This window comes from Chlorocebus sabaeus, chromosome 11, assembly GCF_047675955.1.
Source record: "Chlorocebus sabaeus isolate Y175 chromosome 11, mChlSab1.0.hap1, whole genome shotgun sequence".
In the NCBI taxonomy this organism is placed as follows: Eukaryota; Metazoa; Chordata; class Mammalia; order Primates; family Cercopithecidae; genus Chlorocebus; species Chlorocebus sabaeus.
The window spans coordinates 67,483,005-67,502,400 of NC_132914.1; the positions used below are offsets into that span (position 1 = coordinate 67,483,005).

Consider the following 19,396-nt stretch of genomic DNA (forward strand, 5'->3'; position numbering starts at 1 on the left):
TGAGAGACTTGAGCATCCGTGGATTTTTTTAATACATGAGGGAAGAGGTCCTAGAACCATTTCTCCACAGATAACAAACAACAACAATTTATGTTGGTGTGAGCTCAAAATTGCTAACATTGGATGTTACAAAGACTGGAAAAGCAAACAAATACACAGGTTATATCATTGAAATAATTTTACACCAGTATGATCAATGAAAGATTGTACTCCAGTTATGTTAGTGGGTACTTGCTTGAGATAAAATTCTAGTATGCCACTATATATACACTGATTCAAAAAATGGTATATTTCAATAAACTTAGATTGTAAGGAAAGATGAATGCTAGGGAAAACAGATAACTGTGAAAATAAGGTGATGGCAAATACACAAAGGTGGAAGATGCATGTGAAGATTTTGAATAATTAAACCTAAACTTAATTTTTAAAAAAATCTATGTATGGGAAAATGATATTTGGGGTTGCCATTTTTGAAGAGTAAGTGATACTTAGTTTTTTTAAAGGAAGTGGAATTGTTAACATAGGCTTTATGTGATTCTCCTACTTTTAGGGTCTAGAAATAAACATCTAACACTTTATTGTTATAATCAGATTTATGACTTTATCACATGCCCCACTAGCCATTAGTTGATCAATTTCTGTACCTTAACAATGCTCCCTTCATGTTCTGTTTTCCATGTAGGAGTAAGGTAAAACTGAACATTTTCCAAACTATTACCCTTGATAAAAGTAATATTTTTGTTTAGGTGACAAACAGCATGTTTGGTGCTTCAAGAAAGAAGTTTGTAGAGGGGGTCGACAGTGACTACCATGACGAAAACATGTACTACAGCCAGTCTTCTATGTTTCCACATCGGTCAGAAAAAGATGTAAGTTAATCAGTTGTGTTGTATTTTTTCAGCAATGTAAGTCTGTGTCTGAGTTCCTGAAAAACAGCGTATCAAGCACAGAATACTGTCTGTGGTTGAGTGACAATTCTTTTCGGCACAGTGCTAGTCCCTTTGGTGCTTGTATCCTGTTGGGATACAAAGACAATGAACTTGTATTCTAATGGGGAAAATAAATATCCCATGATTCTCAAGTTGGGATATGGTGATACTGTGGTAGAAGTACTCAAAGACATGGAGTAAACATGGTATAACTTCTAGATCACTGATTTTTTTTTTTGTTTGTTCAATATGGGAAATAATTTGTTTGATATTAAAACAAATGCAGATATAGAACAGAAAGCAGATTTATGCAGACTTGAAGATACAATGGCAAGCTGCAATAAAACTTTATGCTTACTGTGTCATCTAGCTGTAATTCTAGACCTCAGGTGTATCTCTCTGTTCAGCCATAAGGATACTATAGTAGCAAAAATTTGGAAGAACTGTATTCAAAATGTGATGGATGATATAGAGATATGAATTAAATGCTTTAGAAGGCTAATAGTTCAATAATCCCATTTGAGATAAAAGGATTTAGAATGTAACCAAGTCATAATTAGCAAATTTATAAAATTTTAAAATGAATGTAATTATTAAAATTCTGTTAAGCTACTATATACACTATACACTCTAGTCACACCAGTTGCGTTCTTATACTTGGTACACCTGCCCAACTTTTTTACCTTTCACACCTTTGTAAACTTGCTATGTCTAATTTCCTTATGTATAAAACAATCTACTGTAGTTATTAACCTAATGAGATTTTTACTGATGTTTGAAGTATTTATAAAGTTCTAAGATATGTAACAAATGCCCTTGTTTTTCTTTGAAGTTGATCATTAGTAAATCACTTCCTTTGTCTTTGCAGAATTTCGCAAATTGGCTTAACCTACTAGGTTTATGCTAGGACATTTATTATTCTGTTTTGGTATTTTCCTTTTTTATTTTGATTTGAACATTTTTGTGTCATTTTGGAAACAAACTATCAATGGCATTATTGGGCTTTTTTCAACTAATGTGTGTTGTGGCTTTGTTCATAATTAGTGTGTAGTTTAACAGCTTGTGGAATAACGCCATCTAATTTTCTGTTATCTTACTGCCCTTTTAGCTATGGGCTATGTAAGTTATAATTGAATTATTATTTACACAGGTTTCTATTTTAAGTGTTGACTTTGTAAATAAAGAATTTGGGATATATTTTTGAAAGTACAACTACAAAAACAAAAACCTACAATTTGTGTGTATTGCTGTGATTATATAATGAAAGTTAAGTTTGCTTGGAAAATGTTAATGAAATATTTATTACTGATGAATGCATTTATTCTAATTAGGAAGATAGGAAGCTTTCAGATTGAAATCTAAAATAAAGTATATAAAGAGAATGAATGACAAAGAGATATATGTCTTCTCAAAAGCAGAAATACTGTATGTCTGAATTTTAAAATCAGAATTAGTATATATACTTACATACTCACAAATGTTGGCCACCATTCTGATCCAGTTGGTTGTCACAGAAGTAACAGAATGGTTTGCTCCACAAAACCTTTTTTAAATAAACATTAATTAACAACGTAGTATGGCATAGGAATTAAGAACTTGGACTCTAAAGCAATACAAATATGTGTGTTTGGATCCTGACTTTGCCTGTTGGCAAGAACTTCTCCAAGTCTCAGTTTCCTTTTCTGTAAAAATGGGAGTAATAATATATTAACTACCTCATAAATTGGCTGCTGTTGCAGTTACTTTTGTAAAATTACAAAATAGCACAGGGAAATTATACAAATTTTAAAAAAATACACTTGAAGAAAAATTACCTATAATGCTCTCAGAAATAATTGCTAAAATTCTGATTTTATGCTTAAAATATTTTTATTGAAAAATACACGATTATTTAAATCTTCTGGGTCATACAGACATATTTTCCGTCAAAAAGTTTGTACCAGTTTTTATTCTAATCACCACTCTCCATGCCAACAAGAATACCAGCAATTACATTTAAGTCTTTGCTAATAGAAGGCTTATTGTTTTCATGTACATTCCGTAAAACATCATTAATTTTACACACATACACAATGTGATGTGTCTTTTCCACATAGTTATTGGTCATTTGTATTTCTTCCTTTGTGTACCTTTTTTGTGCCATTTTCTATTTCTCTGTTGAGATCGTAAGTCTTACTCGTTTGCATTCTCCATGTATTGAGGATAATAACCTCTTGTCATTCATTACAAATATTTTCCCAGTTTTTTACCTTTAATTAATGGTATTTATAGTATACGTATATTTATCATTTTAATTAAATGTGATCCACCAGTCTTATTTTTAAATGGCTTCTGTTTTTGAGATCATACTTAGGAAGACATTTCCCAATTACTTTCTTATCATACTTTGTTCTTCACATATAATTTATGTCCGTTAGAAATGTGTTTTGGTTTAACCTGTGAATTGCAGGGTTCTCAATACTTTTTTTTCTACAAGCTTATCCAATTGCCCCGACAGCATTTATGCTTTAAATCATGGGTCAGAAAACTTTCCCTTAAAGAACCAAATAGTAACTATTTTAGGCTTTGTGGACCAAGAAGCAAAATCAAGGATATACATAAAATCATAACCTATTTTGTATAATAGGTCTTTATATAACTGTCTGTAATGTAAAAACTTTTCTTAGTCCACGTATCTTACAAAAACAGGCAGTGTGCTGAATTTGTCCTGCAGACAATAATTTGCCCACTCCTGGGTTAGATCATTCATTTATGGCTAATTAAAATATCCCTTTATTATATGTGCTAGTGTCTCATACATTCTTAGGCCTGTTTCTAAGATCTTGTTCTGTTTACCATACTGATTCTGTGTCAGAACTACGTCATTGAATTGCCATAGCTTTGTGGACCATTTTAACGTCTTGGGTAAGAATCTTCCACATCCTTTTTTAAAAAAAATGGTTTTTGGTTATTGCACATTAATACCAATGTAGATGGCTTTTCAGAAGGATATTTCTCCCTTTAATCTTGTTCTTTATGCCTTTTAATAGGGTTTTACAGTTGCCATTTTCATTGCATTTTTCAGATTGATTTTTACTGACCTATGGAATACTTTGTGCATTTATTTTATAACAAACTGCCATGTAAAACTCTTTTATTAGTTTTTGGTGATTGAGAATGTAGGCCCTGGAAATCCTACTGTATGAATTTTTATGTCAGCTACCTGATTTGCTAGCTATGTGTCTTAGGACATCTGTGTCTGTGTGTCTCAGTTTTCTCATCTGTAAAATAGGAACAATAGTACATAGCTTATGGAGGATTTTTTTTTAAGTGGGAGAATAGTTAGTGTTTGTGAGGGGGGGCACTGAAGTGACTGCGGTAATTAAGACAGACTGTAGAAAATAGGTTAGCAGTGAATATTAAAAACCTTTAAAATGTAAACATTCCTTGAGTCAGTCATATGTCTTTCTGTAAATTTGTACTTCAGCTCTAACCTGACATTCAGACAATATAATATAATGCCATACTTCTTTTTTAAATAAAAAATTTGAGTCTCAAGTGTTTAACACTAAGGAATTAACTACATTGAGTATTACACTATTTTTCAAATGTTCCTTATGTAAGCTTAAGAATAGTTTAATGAAAATTGTTTGAAATACCTAGTTAGAGGCATATCGTCAGTTATCTGATTTGTAAGCTACCCTGTTCTGTGACTTAATGACTGTTTTGTTTTACCGCCTGCCTCCTCCCTTGCCCCTTTTCTCTTTTGTTCTTTTTTGTTTGTTTGTTTGTTTTGGGGGATTTTTTGAGTCAGAGTTTCTCTCTTGTTGCCTAGGCTGGAGTGCAATGGCACGATCTTGGCTCACTGCTACCTCCGCCTCCTGGGTTCAAGGGATTCTCCTGCTTCAGCCTCCCAAGTAGCTGGGATTACAGGCGTGTGCCAACACGCCCAGCTAATTTTTGTATTTTTAGTAGAAACAGGGTTTCTCCTTGTTGGTCAGGCTGGTCACGAACTCCCGACCTCAGGGGATCTGCCCGCCTCAGCCTCCCAAAGGGCTGGGATTACAGGCATGAGCCACCGTGCCCGGCCTTGTTCTTTTTAATGTATTACCTTCTCATAGTGTTTCCTTTTTTTGTGCCTGTTTGCTACATTTCATTAGTTTCATGTTTTAAGTCATTCGTTTTCCAATTTTAAAGGTTCTTTAGCTTCTCTCTAGATCTGGAACTCTATGTGTGTGCATGCATATGCTTTCTTCCTTTTTCTTTGTCTCTTTTTCTCTTTGTGGATATGATACAGTTAAAAAGTCATAATTCATTTGTGGTTTTTGTCCTGGAATAATAACATAGTGCTAGGAATTATGTTATCACCATAATTTTGAGTATATTATACAGTCTTTTAAAAATAATATTTTAAAACTTAAATATTATTTTTTAATTGCTGTCATGGTCAGGGAATTTTTATGTAACAAAATTTTTTTGTATTTCCTTGCAACAATTTGTGGATTTCTTTGACATTCTGTGTATTAAAGGATAAAGAAGCTCTGTGATGGGTTAGGGAAATAACCAGAATCACATTACTATTTCTTCTAGTTGCTCCCTGGTTTTTATTGCTGTTTTACTGCTGTGTGCATTATAGATTTCTGAGAGATTTGGAAGACCTGATTATTTTGATGATTTTAGAGTGTACTGTAACTTGTTGTTTTCAGCATTCTATTAATCTTTTTCTACCTTTTGCCACTCTTGAGAACACAAGTTCTATGCCTTATTTTACCTAGAATTTGTGAAGATAAACTTTTCTTTAGCACCCTGGGCAAAAAGTTATATAAATTAAGGGTATTATTTAATAAATTTCTCAGAGTCTCAATACCCGCCCTCACTCCTGTTAATGATAGTTCTGCAACTGAGGGGAAGATTAGATTATTAGCAGCTGCTGCTACCATTTATTGAGCACATACTATATGCCGTATTTTATTTCATTTAACCTTCACTTCAGCTCTGTGAGGTAGGTAGTCATTTTCATTTTATAGGAGAAACTGAGTATTGGCTGTTCCATAGGTAAGTGGCAGAACCAGGATTCAAACCCAGATTATTTCTGACTCCAAAACTAGGCTCTTTCTATTTGTGCTGCATCCCCTACTGTAATGTGTTTCTTGATCTAAAGTTTTATACTTTTCTAAGAAATTTACCTATATATTATTAACTTTCAGAATTTAAAAAATGTATAAATTTTGTTTTCTGTTAATAGTACTTACTGTTCTGTCAGTATATTTCTTGTGTGTTTTCTATACTCTCATAAAAAGCATTTCTGTGACATTCACATTTCTTCACTGTGTGTTAAATCCATTTTTAGCACCAATTTATTTCATGAAATATTGCCTTCAGAATTTAAAAGTACAGATTCTTAGGGATAGACTTTATAAGAAATTAGATATTTGCATTTTTGAAACATTTTGAGGCAGTAATTTTAACATATGTCTGTATAGCTGATCGATGCCTATTTTACATGAATGTGTTGAAGGTTATAAACTCTTAAATTTAACGTTAAACTACTTTTATTATTCCCGTAAAGCTGTGTTTACTAACCGCTTTCATCTAGTGGCACATAGAGAAAATTATATTTAATATTACACACTATGGTAAGTGAATCACCCTACCGCTCTCGATGTCAAGTAGTTGGCCTGGGGACCCACCGCCTCTTTACCTTCATGCTCTGCTTCCCCTCCCTACTTACTCCCTCCTCCCATTTTGAGAGGGCAGATACTCAGGCATACTTGTAACTCATGGATGTATAATCAGTGTGAGAAAGTAGACTAAAATGTGTGTTGTCTAGAGTTAACTATTCAATAAACATAAATATCTGATGAAAAATGTTTTAAGTGTTTTGACAATATTCACATTATGGATTGTTTTAAGTCATGCATTTATGTTGGCCAACACCTTATATTTGCAGCCTTTAGAAACAACTATACTTTTTCATTTATAGCTTATAATGATAGAAAATCATGATTCTTATGAATTTTATATAAATCTTTTACCTCCCTTTTTTGATGGTTGATTTGTATTACTATTAGGAAAACCAGATTTTAAGATATCAAGCATTATTTGGAATAAAGAAGGCCACTACATAATCATAAAATAAAACTTACTAAAAAGGATAAAACTTCCTTTCTTTTTTTTTTTTTTTTTTTTTAAATTTTACTTTAAGTTCTAGGATATATGCACAGAACGTGCAGGTTTGTTAGATGGGTATACATGTGCCATAAACCTTTTCCCTTGTGTGATCAACTAAAGCTTTATTATATGTTCTTGTTCTTGCAATTTAGAAATGAACTTTTAATACACTTAACAAAATATTTTCAGTTAATGCAGTAACAGTAATCTATAATACCTAAGAGAAGAACTTATTAGGCATCTTTTGATCTGTTGGGTTATACTTGGGAAAGAATATACAGTTTAGTTGTATAGATAAAGAATGTTAGTTTAATTGGATTTGGGAGGGAATATTTGTAAGGTTTGATGCTTTTTTTTTTTTTTTAGAATAATCACTACTGTCTTATTAATATTACTGCTTTTTTTTTTTTTTTTTTTTTTTAGAGTGGTGTATAACTCAGCCCTACCTCAGGAGTGTCTGATGTTTATCATTGGTCTAAAACTATAGTTGTATAAAAAATTTTGCAAACTTTAGTATAATTAAAACAACTTAGAATTTTGACATGAAAAAAGTATGAAATGTGTATTGTAAAACCTCTACCATTTAAATGTTTCACCTCGCAGCACCACAAGACAGGATGAGAAAATAGAAAAAACAAACAAAAATACTTGTTTCACTTCTTGGTTTTTCTAACTGTGTCAGTGTCAGCATGATTTCCCATCCCTAGAAACCACACATCAGCCTCTGATAGTTCTCTCTTTTATGAGTCTCCATTCTCCTCCTTTTCCGATTATACCCCAGCTAGTCAACAGGACATAAAATAACTCTTACTTCTACCACCAGAATGCCTCTTACTTTTAGTTCCACTTCTGCTGTTGTCATTTAGCATCTCAACATAACCCATTTCTGCTATTAGAGTTATCTTCCCAAACCCCATTTTGATTGCCACTTTCTTACTTAATACTATTTTTCTTTTTATTGCTATAGTTGGTAGCCATTCTTGTATGGCATTTATTTTGCAGTCTTCTATGCCCTAACATGGGTGAGCTTTATCTCCAAATAGAGGTGAACTTTATCTCCTTTCATAGTTATCCTGTCACCACTGTTTATGTTCTCTAATAATATTACAAACCTTTATTTATTTATTTATTTTTTAACAACTGGATACTGGGTTTTTGTGTTCAATTTTTAAATTTTTGTTCAATTTTTTTGAATTTCAGTAGTTTTGGGGGTACAGGTGGTTTCTGGTTACATTACTAACCTTTATTACACTTGTTACACTGCATATTCTTGAGGGAAGACCCCTTCATTGTATGTACCTAAATGTTACCACTCTGTATATTCCTGATACCTTTGTGTAGCTCCAGTGATGTTTCATGTTTCCTTTAGAGCATTTACCACACTGTGCCTTAAAATATAATGAGTTGTATAATTCATTCTCTTTCCCCACTAGATTGTAAGCCCCTTGATGACATGGCTCATGTCTTATTTAATTAGGATGTTTTGATGGTTGTCTAATATAAGACAGGAAATACACAAATATGCACACACACATATTTTCATTTACTCAGCTTCAGTATTTACTTTGAGTATATAGCACTGCTACCTTCATTTCTATGAGGAATATAAAATGAATGTATGTTCTGTGAACATAATATATCTTCAAATAATTTACATCTACAAGGAAAAAAAATTGATGAAGTAAATTCAAAGGCATTGTACAAGTGCCATAAAGTTCATATCACAAATATATAAATTATATACCATATCTATATAATTTTATTTTTTTAACTTGCTAAGTGAAATAGTAGTGTTGCTATAGCTGAAGTTAGTGTGACTTTTAGAAAACTTACAGTATTAAATATTAATTTCATTTGCACAGTTTGGTTTTATCCAATTGTGATATTCTCTTAAGAAACATGGAATCATTATACAATGTTTGTTTTATGTTTTTCTGAAGAATGAGAAAAAGTGTTAGATTTTCACATTTATGGTATGATTCACAGATTTCTAGAGTATAATTGCAATGCTCTGTTTTCTTTATGCTCTAATATAATTAATTTGTTTCTAGATGCTGGCATCACCATCTACATCAGGTCAGCTGTCTCAGTTTGGGGCAAGTTTATACGGGCAACAAAGTAAGAATTTTGTGTTTATTCTGGGATACTTTATTCAAAGAGAAAAATAAGTAACTACCAAATAAAGAACAACCAGTATTTCCTTTGTGGATTTATTGTATGATTTAAAAGGAAAAATGTTTAATTTTCAGAGTTTTATTTTACTTACATAGCAAAATCTCATTATTTCAGACCTTATTGATCCTAAGGTTGCTATTACTTTGGATATAGCATAGAATGAAATTTATTTCAACATCTTTTATATCTAATTTTTTTGCAGTAGTTTTGAAGAATTTGCTAAACAAATTAAAAATAGACATTCTCTGTTTTCAATTAAAGAAAGTTAAAAGCTTTTTTTAGTTTATTTGATTGGCTACTCTGTGTGTGTGTGTGTGTGTGTGTGTGTGCGCGCGCGCGAGTACACTCATTACTTAGTGGTTTGTAAAATGTTCTTTGTTTCACAAATATTTCTGAAATATTTCTTCTTTTGCTTTAGCTCACTCTGGATATAGAATCTAGATTTTTGACTCAAACAGTTTAATGCTTGTTCCATTTTGCAGGCTTCTATTTCTTTTAAAGCGTTGTAATACTTTTAAAGCGCTTAGCACAGAACCTAGTGCATAGTAAGTGCTCAATAAATGTTAGCTATTATCACATAAAATTTTTATAAAACTAAACAATAAAATATCTTTATATTTTCTCAAATTAACTTCCCAAATTGTTAAATATTAGTATGATTTTATCTCTGTTAATGTCAGATCTGTTGATCTCCCATTTCTGTTAATGTAATCTCTGTTAATAGAAGGGAATTAAAAGTGTTATAAATTCCCATCAGACATTATAGGATAACTGAATAACTGAAGAAGACATCTGATGACTGACTATCTTAACCAGTTTCAAATAAAAATCAATAATTTGATTTGGAACTCTCCCAGTATAATGAAAAGCAAAGTTTTGATAGGTATCAGAATAGTCTGTCATACCACTTTACCTTTGAAATTGATTCGAAGTGGGAGTATGAAACTTATTTTGTATACAAGCATGGTTTCCATTTACTTTTTCTGTCTATCTTTTGTGGCTTTTCTCTTTTTTTGCTATGGAAGACAATTTTGTTAATGTAGAATTAGTAGATAAAAGTTATTCTGTATTAACAGTTTTTCTCCAGTCAAACCAAGAAACATTTTCATAGCTTATTACATAAAAAATATTGTTGTTTATCTATAAATATTTATCCTAGTTGTTGAAGGACTATTATTAGCTAGTAATTTATTCTGCTTACCCTGTGTTTTAGTATGATTTTCACCCTTCTGGTAACCCTTACTATAGAAATATCTAACTATTTTAAAGCTACCTTTTATTTCTTTAGAGCAACTGCAAGGAACTTACTTTATCTTTTGGAAGACCACCGTTTATCACAGCAGAAAGTAGATATGGATTGGAGAAAAATTGTATTTGAGAAACTAAGGTTATTTTGTAAAGGATAATGGCAGTTACTATAGTTATAATTAGCTATCTGGATTTTTTAAAATTCTAATCTAATTTTTTTAACCTACAAATGTGAAATTGTAACTGGGCTAAGATATGGAATGGGTTAGGTTTGAAATGCAGTTATGTCATTGGTATGATAGACGTTTATGTTTTTGTTTTTAAGGACATACAAAGATTAATACATGAGCAAATTTATTTTCATTAGAAAAAGAATTTTAAGGTACTTATTAGTTTAAAAAGAAGCCATGTATGGCAAACATTTTCCATTGGAGTTCAGTATATTAAATCACTATATTCCTGTCACATTGGTGAAGCAACATTTTGAATGTATGGCTTACTCTTTTAAAATGACATTTTAAATGTTAGATAGAGTACAGGAAAATTGAACCTTAGATCAACTTTCTAAGATGTCAAGCTAGAAGCTATAACTAGTGGAGAAAGAAAGAGTCTAGGTTGCCAATTTCTGTCTGTTAGGACAGACCCAGGAAGGCCAAATAGGTCATTCAGCTGGTAGGTAATCTGAACAAACACCTTGTCAGACAGCAGAACACAAGCTACCATGTGGGGCTTGAGGGTTAAGGTTTTAATAATTTAAGTCAGAATGACAAAACTTAAGGGACTGACTTGAATGAAAGATGGAGAGATAAGGAATTAGTAGGTGAGTGTAGATTAGAGATATTATTCTTTTTTTTTTTTCTTTTTTTTTTTTTTGAGATGGAGTCTAACTCTGTTGCCCAGGCTGGAATGCAGTGGCCGGATCTCGGCTCACTGCAAGCTCTGCCTCCCGGGTTTACGCCATTCTCCTGCCTCAGCCTCCCGAGTAGCTGGGACTACAGGCGCCCGCCACCTCACCCGGCTAGTTTTTTTGTATTTTTTAGTAGAGACGGGATTTCACCATGTTAGCCAGGATGGTCTCAATCTCCTGACCTCATGATCCGCCGTCCTGGGCCTCCCAAAGTGCTAGGATTACAGGCTTGAGCCACCGCGCCCGGCCTAGAGATGTTATTCTTATGGCAACTTATTGTAATTGCACATTGACATTGGTGTAACTAAAAGTTCTTTTGTTTCCCAAGTGCATTGAGTACCACTATTAATTCTATTCAGTTGGCAAACTTTAATTGTAATTCGTGCCATTAAAATGTGAGATCTACTATCTATTGTGTGTTCTTGATGGTTAGAAAGGTTAGCAGTGGAAGAGATACAGAAGGAAGAGTGCCCTCTCTAGAAGTAAGAGTCACTGAGATTAAACAAGAAAGGGAGTTCATCTTGGAATAGATACAGAAGTGCTTAAACGTGGATTTGGCTAGATTTGGGTGGAAGTGATTATGCAGTGCCATGCGGTAGCCAGAGAATGCTGGAACAGAGACTCGTATGGTCTTCGGTTCTAGTATAGTATGATGGTATCCAAATATGTAAGAGACTTTTCATCCAAGAATTCATGTGAATACTGTGCATGGAATGATAACTATAGAAACCAATGGGCATACTCTTGTATTCAAGTTGCATAATGTTTCCTATTTGTTATATTTGAGTGTGTGATAAGCTTTTAGTTGAATTAAGTCCTCACTTAACATTTGTAAGTTTTTTGAAACTGCGACTTGAAGCAAAACTACATATAACAAAACCAAATTTTTGTTCTCATCATCATTACAATGGAATGATGTTGAATGAAACAACATTGTTCAAGGACCTGCTGTATGTTTTTTTGCCTAAAATCACAGTTTGCAAGAACGGTGAATGGCATTAAGTGAGGACTTCCTGTACACCTTACAGGCTTCAAGACCCATGAGCTCCCTTAAGCTGTCTCCTAGATTAGAATCAACAGGGAACCAGGAATTAATTTCTCCTGGATAGTCAAAGCATTGGAATTAAGTGGTTGATAGTTGCATTTACCTTTTCTTAGTTACCAACAGGATCTAGGGCCTTGTAAGATTGGAGAAAAAGGAAACTGTCATTTACTGAGTGCTTTCTATGTGCATATTATCTTATAGGAACATAGCTTAGCAAAATATCTGGGTGAATTCATTATATAAATTTGTGTCTGAATTCTCAGAGGACCCAGGTGTTTAGTTGGAAGAGGAACTAAATCTGTCTTTCTACGTTCTGGACTCCTAGCTTGAGAACAATGACATAGTCTCATGCTTCCAGCAGACATTTCTTTAGCCTCCTGCTTTAAGAACACCTATGTGAAAGCTGTTTGCTTCATAGAGAACCCAGAGCACAGGTGGGGTGGTTCAGAAGTGATGCTATCAGCTATTTAAATAGGTGCATGACATATTTTGGTTGCTTTAGGAAATTGTAGGACCATTGAACAGATACTAAATGCTTAGTAATAAGTACGGAGTGCTCTGGGATTTCTTGCTCTCTCGAACACGTGTTTTATAGTTGGGGAAGATAGGACATATATGTAAAATATTAAATAACCGCCTATCATGCTAACACATAGATTAAAGATACCATGTGCAGAATGGTGTAGACAGACTTTTAGGTAGCAAAGTCTGTCTATACCATTCTCCTTGAGGAGAACCAAAAAAACAAAAAAGTTATCTATAGTGGTATGGAAAAGCTTCAAAACGGTGGTAGGAACTAAAGTTGACAAATACTTATTGGGTCCCTACCATACATGTTCTGCCATGCTAGATACTGCAGATGTGTGGTAGAAGAGATCATCTCATTTATGCCATCTCTGCCTAGTGTACTTACTGCTGTGGTGTTGCTGCATTATTTATTGCATGTCTTCATTGCCTTTGTATCCTCAGTACTTTGCATATGACAAGCACTCAGTAAATGTTGAATGCATGATCAACAAGAGGCAGTCTCATATAATCTAGTAGGATAAGTACACAAATGATTTTACTATGCAGTAGAGTAAGAAGTTCAGGGTTATTTGGATATTTCAGATGAGATAGGGCGCATTCAGGATGGTACAGCTGTAGACTATTTGGATATTTCAAAGGCAGGAGTAATCACGTATCTTGGAAAATGATTAGGAAAAGAATTTACTGATGAGATTATATTTGAGATTAGCATTGAACACACTGTGAGTAAACTTATTTTAGCAGTGGGAATAACATCCACAGCATGGGATAGATTTAGGAATGGCCTACTATATCAAGACAGGAGAAACCTGTTAGGCTGTTAATATTGATTTCAGCAAGAAGTACAGTCTTCACATTTCTGAGAGATTTATTTCAAGATCATTGCTACTTTCCAAGTTTAAGAACACAGCTATAGAATAACATTTTCCACCATAAAACATCTGTTTTTGGTTTTTTGGCGAAAACTATGACTTCTTTAGACTATCTTATTTTATCTTCACTTTTGGTACCACCTGTTGGCTTTCTTTCCATAGGTATGTCTCATACACAGAGAGAGCTAATATTTATTGAGTATTATTTACTGTGTATCAGATGCAATTTTAAGTATTTATGTGAATTAACTCATTTAACCTTCACAACAGCTCTATAAGAGGTTAAGGAATTTGCTCAGGGTTACACAGATAGTAAGTAGTAGAGCCAGGATTATATTCTTTGTAAGAGTAACTATGTGAACATGAGCTGAAAACATCAGTTTCTTTGAAACCTGAATGCCATGACCCTAGAAAGCCATTTGTACGTAGTGGAAGCTACCAGTGTTAAATCCACAGATGCCAAGAATCTATTGAATTAAGACGTTGTGATAGAATGTATTCATTCTAATAATTATATGTTTATTGGGTGCCTACAATGAATGAGGTATTATTTCAAGATATAAGTAAGAATATGGCAAATAACAAATGTCCTGTTTTTATGGAGCGAGAGAGAGAGGGAATGTTACTACTACTGCAGTAGTCCAGGAAAAAAAAAAAATAGGATGACTTGGACTAGTGGAGGTGTTGAGAAGTGATCAGATTTGGGACATTTTGTAGATAGAGCTAATGGGACTGGATGATGTAGGAGTGAAAGAAAGGGATCAAGAATGATTTCTAAGCTTTCAGACCTGCAAACCTTTGTGAATGAGTGCCACTAATCTAGAGCAGAAATTTAGGTTGAGGAATGTAGAACGTACTTGGGAGATCCACACAGCTGTTCCACAGGTAAAGATTCTGTGGCACTCCTCTAAAGATCCAGCCAGATGTTGAGACTCTCAGCTGATTTCAGCACAGCAGCCACTTCTCATAGTTGTTGAAGCCACTTAGCTCCATCCATGTTTCTTGTCTCATGCATTCTTAGCACATAGAAGGCAAAGCGTGTTCCTCCTTCAGGTGTATAACTTGTCCTTATTTTCATATATCTTGTCATTCTCTCAGACAGAACTATTGTAACATTTATATCCACCTGACTCCCCACCACTGCCACCACCAGACACCTGGCTAAGTCTCATACGTTGTTTAATTTATATACTATCTTCTATCCCCTCCAGGAAAATTTTTCTGCTCCCAGACTCACTCTATTCCCAAGTCTGAGTTAGTTCTTATAAGCACTCAAACACTTTGTGTCTACTGCATGTAAACACCTTGGTCATAGCACTTATTTATTTTTAAGTAGTCTTTTGTATCTCTAGAACAAGAGAAGGGAAAGTATTCTTGGTGAGGAGTTAGATATGAGTAGTAAAGGACAGATTTGAGGAAAGGAATAGAGAAAGAAGAAAGAAGATTATAAATCAGATATGTAGTATGTAAACAGTGAAATGTCCGTTAAGGTTAGAAAACATCTTTGGGTCTTGACAGAATTTTAATACTATAGAACAGTGGTTCTCAACCCTGACTGCACCCATAGAAACACCTAGGGAATTTTTTAAATTTCACTGCCATGATTGCCCAAAATCACAATGGCTGGAGGGGAGACCCAGACATAAAAGTTCCCTGGGTGATGCAAACATTATTAACTACCATTGAAAAATGGAAAATGATATTGGTTGCAGAAAGGACATTGAAATAGGAGTCAAGAAATTGGATCATTGTCTTTATGCCTCATTACTTGTGATCTTGAGCAAGTCACTTAATGCCTAGAGTGAGTTCTTTATCTGTAACCTACTTGGATAATCTCTGGAGTCTTTTCTATTCTAAAATACTTTCAATTTAATGAAGAAAATTGCATAAGGAAATCATTTTACAAGGATCATTAACCAGCTAAGTGCAAGACAGGTTGAAGGTAAGAAGCCATTGAGATAGAGCACCATTTAGAACTGTTGCCCTTTTTAGTATGGGCATGCCAGTGAGTTCCTAGAGGAAGCTGGCTGCTTTGCAAATGGAAAAGGGGACACTTTGAGGCATCAGTTAAGGACTACTCTCTGCTACCCCCATAAAGATTTTAGAGGACTTTAAGTATGAATATTCAGGGATTTGGTTGCTATGATTTTATTTTTTTCATGTAACTTAGTATTTTTTGTTTCTAGTAAAATATTGAATAAAGAATGACATATTTTGCCATAAGTGTTTAAGGGATGTACTGTTAATCAGTTTGTGCAGTGAAAATAATTAATGGAATAATTTCTTAGATCATATTCTTTAAGAGTTTCTGAAAAATGATCAATAAAGAATTTGTTTTGACTGTCTAACACCCTGCCAGATAAGAGGCAGGAATCTATTTAGAAAGTGTTTGTATAGTCCTCCTAATATTGTATTATTTGTAATTATCAGTTGTTAGATTGAAAGAAAAATTTGACTCAGAATTATAACCTTTTAAACTTTTTTAAAAAATTTGTTCTTTTATTCTTTGTAAAAAGGTGATAACCCTCTTTATAAGATGATTATATGAAGGACGTAAGATGAAGTAGTATAGTGCTTTGTTGAGAAGTGCCCGATAAATTTTAATTTTACTGTCCCCCTAGTCACCTGCTCATACAGAACTCATACATATTTTTGCTTGTTTTCGTTTTTTTATGCCAAGAAACTCCTTGCGTTCTTCCTATTTTTCTTTTTTTCAGCTGTATGTCCTATTCTTGGCATAATATTTTAGAGATGATTTTCTGTGATTGTTTCTAATTATACTAGTGAGAGGTTAGATTTTTTTTTTTCCCCTTGATCCTGTTCAGTTGTGATAGTTTGACTCAAGCATCTCAAAGTTAATGACTTTGTATATTTAGTTTCCCAAAACCAAATCTTTATATATACCTATCCAGTGCCATTAATTCTTTATGTTTTAAAGAAATTCAGTTTTAAAAATAAATTTAAAGTAACAATTATTGAGTATTCAGGGGTTGATGATCCAATTTGAAGTGATGTACTCTTTTTTGATCTTTTTGTACTACTTCAACAGAATGAAACTTAGACTTTTTGAAATTGTTAGCTGTTTTTGTGAAGATTAATTTTCGAAAGCTAAAATTAAACACTGAAAGTAAGTTACTTTATTCCATACGGTCTCTGTCCAGTTTTAGCACTAAAATCAATTCAACGATGCCGATCCCTAATTGACCAAATAGCCTTACCATTCTTGTTTTCTTCTCCAGATTTTTTTTGCTGATGTTCAGATAACTTCCAATCTCTAAAATATTCCTGAAATTATAAATTTTTATGATACAGCATAGAATAATATATATGTGGAGACTTGAAGGAGTCAAATCTCAGTGAGCCTTTTGTAGGGCTCAATGATTATTAAAAGGGGGCCAAAGGGGCACTAGATTTTTGAAAAATGTATGTTTGTTTATGGTGGTGAATGTGTAGAGAGGGTGAAAAGTAAAGGAAAAGTAAAACAAGAAAGAAAACTGATAGGTATGAAGATGAGAGAGAAAGAAAATGGAGGGAAGAGAGCAAGACGTGAAGATTTAGAAAAAAGGTTGAAAGCAGTGAGAAGGTACATTAGAGGTGTTGCAATTAGTAGGCACTCACAGGGGTGCTAATCAAGAGTTCTGTTGGGCTCCCATAGTGCTGCTATTTAAGGAGCTAAGAGATCTAAATTCTAGTCCTAGTTCTTTGTGTTGCCATGGAGAAGTCAGTTAACTTATATGAGGCTCAGTTTCCTTATCTGTCTGGGAAATGGGAACTAGGTGATCTTTAAGATCTCTTCCGGCTCTAAAATTGTTTGACATTATCTTGGTGGTCAGTAACTGTGAGAAACACATTCCTGAGGAAAATTTGCAGCTATAGCTGACTTCAGGACAGCATGTTTAGGGAGTAGGATGTAAGCTCCCTGAGGGTAGGGGCCTTTCTGTTGTGTTCACTGCTGTATCCCCAGCAGCTAGCACAATGCTTGTTACATAGTAGGCATTCATTAAATGTTTGTTGAATGAATGATGTGAAAAGTATCATGTTGATGGTTATGAGCACACCTAGAAAGCCTTAAAGAAAAATGGTGTGCTTTAGGGAGGGAATAAAACAGATTTCTTCAGAAGAAATCTTAAGCAGGCTGATTTTTAATCTCTTATTCTTCCTTATTTTGTCCCAGATTCAGAGAAAGTGGCTACAGCTAGTGGCATTCTCATAGTCACAAAACTTATGGTGATTGTGGACATACATAACAGTGTACATGTAATCTAGGCCAGTTCCCTTAAAGTATCTTACAGAAAGGCAGAACCAAGCTTGGGTCTTCATGAAACTTGAGTGAAAAGTATATACGTAGAATATATTAGCTATATTGAATTAGATTGATTGGATTCATTCAGTTGAGAGGCAAAGTTAGGCTACAAGCTGAGATACAGGCTGCCAAATTTAAGATAACAATCAGTGAGATACTCACTAACCACTCCTATCCCTAGGTTAGAAGGTGAAACATTATTATGCCAAAAGATAAAATCACCTTAAGTCCCTAGCACTGAAGTCATCTATTTACTGATTAGCTCTCACTCTGTCTTATCCCTTTTATTTAATCTCTAGTTCAGAATAAGTTTGGTTGATGAAGCAGACTAGAAATAGAAAGCACTAAAAAGTGTAGGTCAGAAAGATAGAGGAAAGGAGGAGGAATTCGTAGACAGATATGACAGCGTAAGTGATAGCTGTACTTTTTGACTTTGAAGCATAAAAGGAAACAAAATAAACATGCTGTCTGTGATAATTATCCTGGATTATTAAAAAAATATAATTCCTATAAGCTGAATGAAAACTCAGGAAATATACATTTTTTAAAAAAAAATTTATCCAAAGTGTTTTGTTTTGTTTTGTTTTGTTTTGGAATGATAAAACTCTTAGTAGTCTTTAAAAAAATAAATAAACCTATCAGAATGTATAGTCCATCACCACACCTGGCTCCAGGGGTACTAGATAAATATAGGGCCATTATATTTTGACATCTTTTTATATGTTTTAAAATTTTGTCTTTTATAGCTATATCAGTTTGAGTTTTTTAACAGTTGCTGGCATTTTATGTTGGGGTTGTAAAAATAGTAATGTTGAGAAATATGTATAAATAGTAAACTGGCTTTTTCTAAAATATATTTTTAAAGGATCACATAAAATTAAAACTACTTCAGCAAAGTGGGGTTAAATGTCTTTCTGTATACATCAGTTGTGAATAAAGACATAAAAACACATGATTGCAAAATTTCATGATGGCCTCTTTGTATATACACATGTACATATGTGCACATAGGCCTTTAAGAAAATTTTAGAGCAATATCTATTCATAATATTGTAACTTGTTAGTCATTGATATACTTTATAATGAAATTGAAATATGAAAAATAGGAATATGAAAGAAATATCCATTCATAATATTAAATTTCAGACTAGAACATATTTTTTTGTTAAAATCAGAGTTTATTTGGAATGAATCAAATATATCCATTTAAAATTTGCGTACTATGTTAGGTCATTAAAA

General features: G+C 33.4%; 1 protein-coding gene across 5 annotated transcripts in view; it reads left to right on the plus strand.

The window, feature by feature from the left end:
* Positions 1-19,396, plus strand: part of CNOT2 (CCR4-NOT transcription complex subunit 2) — a 109,824-nt gene that overhangs the window by 64,836 nt on the left and 25,592 nt on the right. For 4 of the 5 annotated variants that reach the window (XM_008004003.3, XM_008004005.3, XM_008004004.3 and 1 more), the window contains 2 exons: positions 747-869; positions 9,131-9,197. In XM_008004003.3, the coding sequence (XP_008002194.1) occupies positions 747-869; positions 9,131-9,197 (190 nt within the window). Of the gene's footprint in view, positions 1-746; positions 870-9,130; positions 9,198-19,396 lie in introns of those variants that run through there. The other variant, XM_073020946.1, reaches the window with a different exon arrangement.